Source organism: Schistocerca piceifrons, chromosome 11 (assembly GCF_021461385.2).
Source record: "Schistocerca piceifrons isolate TAMUIC-IGC-003096 chromosome 11, iqSchPice1.1, whole genome shotgun sequence".
Lineage (NCBI taxonomy): Eukaryota > Metazoa > Arthropoda > Insecta > Orthoptera > Acrididae > Schistocerca > Schistocerca piceifrons.
Window position 1 is genome coordinate 131,399,540 of NC_060148.1, and position 3,548 is coordinate 131,403,087.

Genomic DNA, 3,548 nt, shown 5'->3' on the forward strand with positions numbered 1-3,548 from the left:
ATCTGCAGTAGTTTAGGTGGGCATCCAATCTTCTGCAACAGTTTGAAAAGCCCATTTCTGCTCACTAAATCAAATGCTTTACCAAGGTCAATTAAAGCAATATAAAGTGGCCTCTGCTGCTGCTCATGACATTTCTCTTGTAGTTGTCTTAAGGAGAAGATCATATCTATGGTTGATCAGCTGGGCCTGAAGCCACACTGAGATTCTGGGTAGATTCAGGAAGCTAATATTTGTAATCGCATTAGGATGACTCTTGCATAAGCTTTCCTGGCTACACTTAGTAATGAAATGTCTCGGTAATTGTTACAGTCATTTCTGTTCCCTTTCTGTTTATATAGAGTAACTATCCTCGAATTCCGTATACTCATCGGGACATAACCTTCTTCCCAGCTGGTTGTGATAAGTGAATGTTTGAGAAAAGACTTGTTATACTTAATAAACTCTGCAGGGATCCCATCTTCACCTGGGGCCTTTCCATTAGCAAGAGAATCTATTTCTCTACTAAGTTCTCCCATAGTAGGCATTGCATCTAGTTCTTCTATAACTGGCATTTGTCTGATGGCGTCACATGCATCCTTGCTAACTTCATTCTCGACTGCATACAACTTGAGGTAGTGTTCAACCCAGCGTTCCATTTGTTTGCCTTCATCAGTAATGACTTCACCCATCTTGGACTTCAGAGGAGCTGTTTTTCTGACAGTTGGTCCAATTGCTTTCTTGATACCATCGTACATTGCCTTAGCATGCCCAGAATCGGTCACTTTCTGTATACCTGCACATAAATTCAGCCAGTAGTTATTTGCGCGTCTCCTGGATGTTTGCTGTGCCCTGTTCTTTGCTTTTCATAGGTCATCTCAAGTTCTTTCATTCAGGTTTCTTTTGTAAGCAAGCAGGGCTTTCCATTTAGCCTCAGTGACTGGTTCCACTTCTTTGAAATTTTGCTTGTACCAGTCCTTATTTCTTTTTCCTTTTATTCCATAGGCCAATACTGCTGAGTTGTAGATTGCACCCGAGTGTTTTGCCCATTTCTTATCAACATTCCTTTCTGCTTGCATGTTTCCTGGGAAAGCACTTTCAAAATTACTGGCAAAATCCTGCTTTCTTTGTGTGCCATGAACATGATCTGTCTTGATACGGGGATGACCTCTCAGTTTAGCGTGGTGACATTTCTTAGGAGTGAGCATCAATGTGCACGCCACCAGGGTGTGGTCAATGTTGCAATCAGCACTATGATAACTTCGTGTCAGTAGCACATTTTTGAGACCAGTACACCTAGCTATGACTAAGTCAAGTTGATGCCAGTGATGAGAGCGCAGGTGTCTCCAAGACACCTTGTGCTGATCCTTAAGCTGGAAATATGTGTTTGTAATACAGAGTCCATAAAAGCAGCAAACTTCAAGCAGTGTCTGGGCATTTTCATTCATTTTTCCCACCCCATGATGTCCCAGGCAATTCGGCCATATGTCATTATCTGATCCAACTCTAGCATTAAAGTCCCCTAGAATATACAGTGTCTCGGTCCTAGGTACCTTGGCTATTCTGTCGCTGAGTAAATCATAAAACAGATCTTTCTCTTCCATGCTGGATGATAAGGTGTGAGCATACACATTTAGGATGTTGACAGTGCCACTTGAGGAGCATATTTTGAAAGCAATAATTCGCTCTGTTCCACTGGACGGTGGCACAGTACAGTCCAGGAGGGTATTTTTAACAGCAAATCCTACACCATGAAGTCTTGGCTCATCTTGAGACTTCCCCTGCCAGAAGAATGTGTAATTATCCTCCCTGATAGAGCCCACATCTGGAAGCCACGTCTCCTGCAGTCCCACGATGTCAACATTCAAATGATGGAGCTCTCTGTCAATCACAGCAGTCTTACGGATGAAATCAACCTCTTGGGCATCGTCAATGTACCTTGGACACATGGTCCTAACATTCCAGGTGGCAATATGAAATAGTGATTTCTTTATTATTTCATTTTTGTTGTTGGTAGGTGTACTATATCAACCCGCTTGTCAAAGTTTACTTCTAAGCTCCACACGCCCTGTGAAGCAGGCGGATAGTGGCGGGACAGCACTTTATTGGCTGGGGGCTGCCCAGCTTGAGGTAGGCGGTAGCTGTCCAATGAGATGCAATGATCTCTCCCACCGTCAGAAGTGGCCCCTGGCACTCGAGTCTTATGCCAATCAGACAGAGCTTATAACCAGTAACTGCCTCTTCCCGTATTGTGCCGAAGTCCTTGGACGTCGCTGAAGTGTCCTCTCCAGGATGTTACAAGCCTGAGCGATAAATATGAAGACTCATGAGTTGCCCAATCATCACGGTCTCCCTCTCAACATAAATGATAGTATCCAGAGGAAAGGCAAGCTAATACGTCTGGTATCACTTCGGTTGCAGGAGCTGCCGGAAGGGGATGTAGTGCGCCTTCCTACCGCCTTTGGGGCCCCACTCCAGAATTTCTTTCAGGGTTTTCTCCCTTAGCCTTCATCCCTCCTGAGACCAACCACAAGGTAGTGGTGTGTTAAGGTAATTAGAGACAGAAAAGGAATGGTAACTGAGGAGAGGGTAGGGAATAGGATATAGAGCATATAAGACAAGTCGTTGTGAGGCACACTTTGGCTGGCTCCTCTGCTGAGACCTGCTCGGCTAGGTTGGACCTGCCAGTAGCTACACTACCACCGATATAGCTCTCAGCTTCCTTGGAGCACACAAACTCTCCCGCCCACACGGACAGTGCTACAATAAGGTGGTGCCTCATGGGTTAACCAAGCAGTATCACGCAGTCAAATATGTCCAGTCCATATACCACAATCACCAGTAAATCAAAACAGCTCTTCCTGCAAGAACATTTGCAACAGTACACTAGTTCTGAAAACTGGAACAGAATCTGAAACCAAGCCAACTCCAAATAACTACCAATCATATTTTCCACACCACCTTTGGCAGCTCTTGATAAAATGACTTTTGGATACAAACCAAATAAGTATGCCTGAGTAGCTCTCCAAAGCTGCACAAGATCTAATCTGAATTTGCTCCCTTTCTGATGAGCTTTGTCACACAAGTTACTCTACAGAACGACAGTAAAACTTTACTCAACTCACTATTTATGTTGACTTTAGCATGAATACCATCAACAATTCAACATTCATGTTGAGCTTTCTGAAACAGTGTCCTTACAAGTTGATCCTGTACAGAGTGATATGTATTCATATAACTTCCATACTCATTTCTGTCCACAACTGCTCTGCCATTACAACAATATAAAAGCATGTTGGAGCCATTAACACAAATAAATGAATTGCATTGGGCCACTTTTAATAATGTATAGATTATTAAATGCAGTTGCTGTGATGTGCAATAGTGGCCAAGTCCATCCAACTGTACTTCATCTTTGCTGTCTGTTATGTTGTTATGAGAGCATTCAGGCACCACCAGAAACAGAAGCTTCTTGCTGCGTCTTGAATCTTTCTCTTGTTACAACCAAATACAGCATGCATTCAATAAGTAATACAACACCTTTTTTCTGAAAGCAGGTTGGTTTTCTTCAG

General features: G+C 43.3%; 1 protein-coding gene across 1 annotated transcript; it reads right to left on the minus strand.

Annotated features, from left to right (window-relative positions):
- Positions 1–215: 215 nt before the first annotated feature.
- LOC124719794 lies at positions 216–734 on the minus strand. The gene has a single exon (XM_047244990.1). It carries the CDS (start codon positions 732–734, stop codon positions 216–218), a length of 519 nt encoding a protein of 172 aa, XP_047100946.1.
- Between the last annotated feature and the right edge of the window lie 2,814 nt (positions 735–3,548).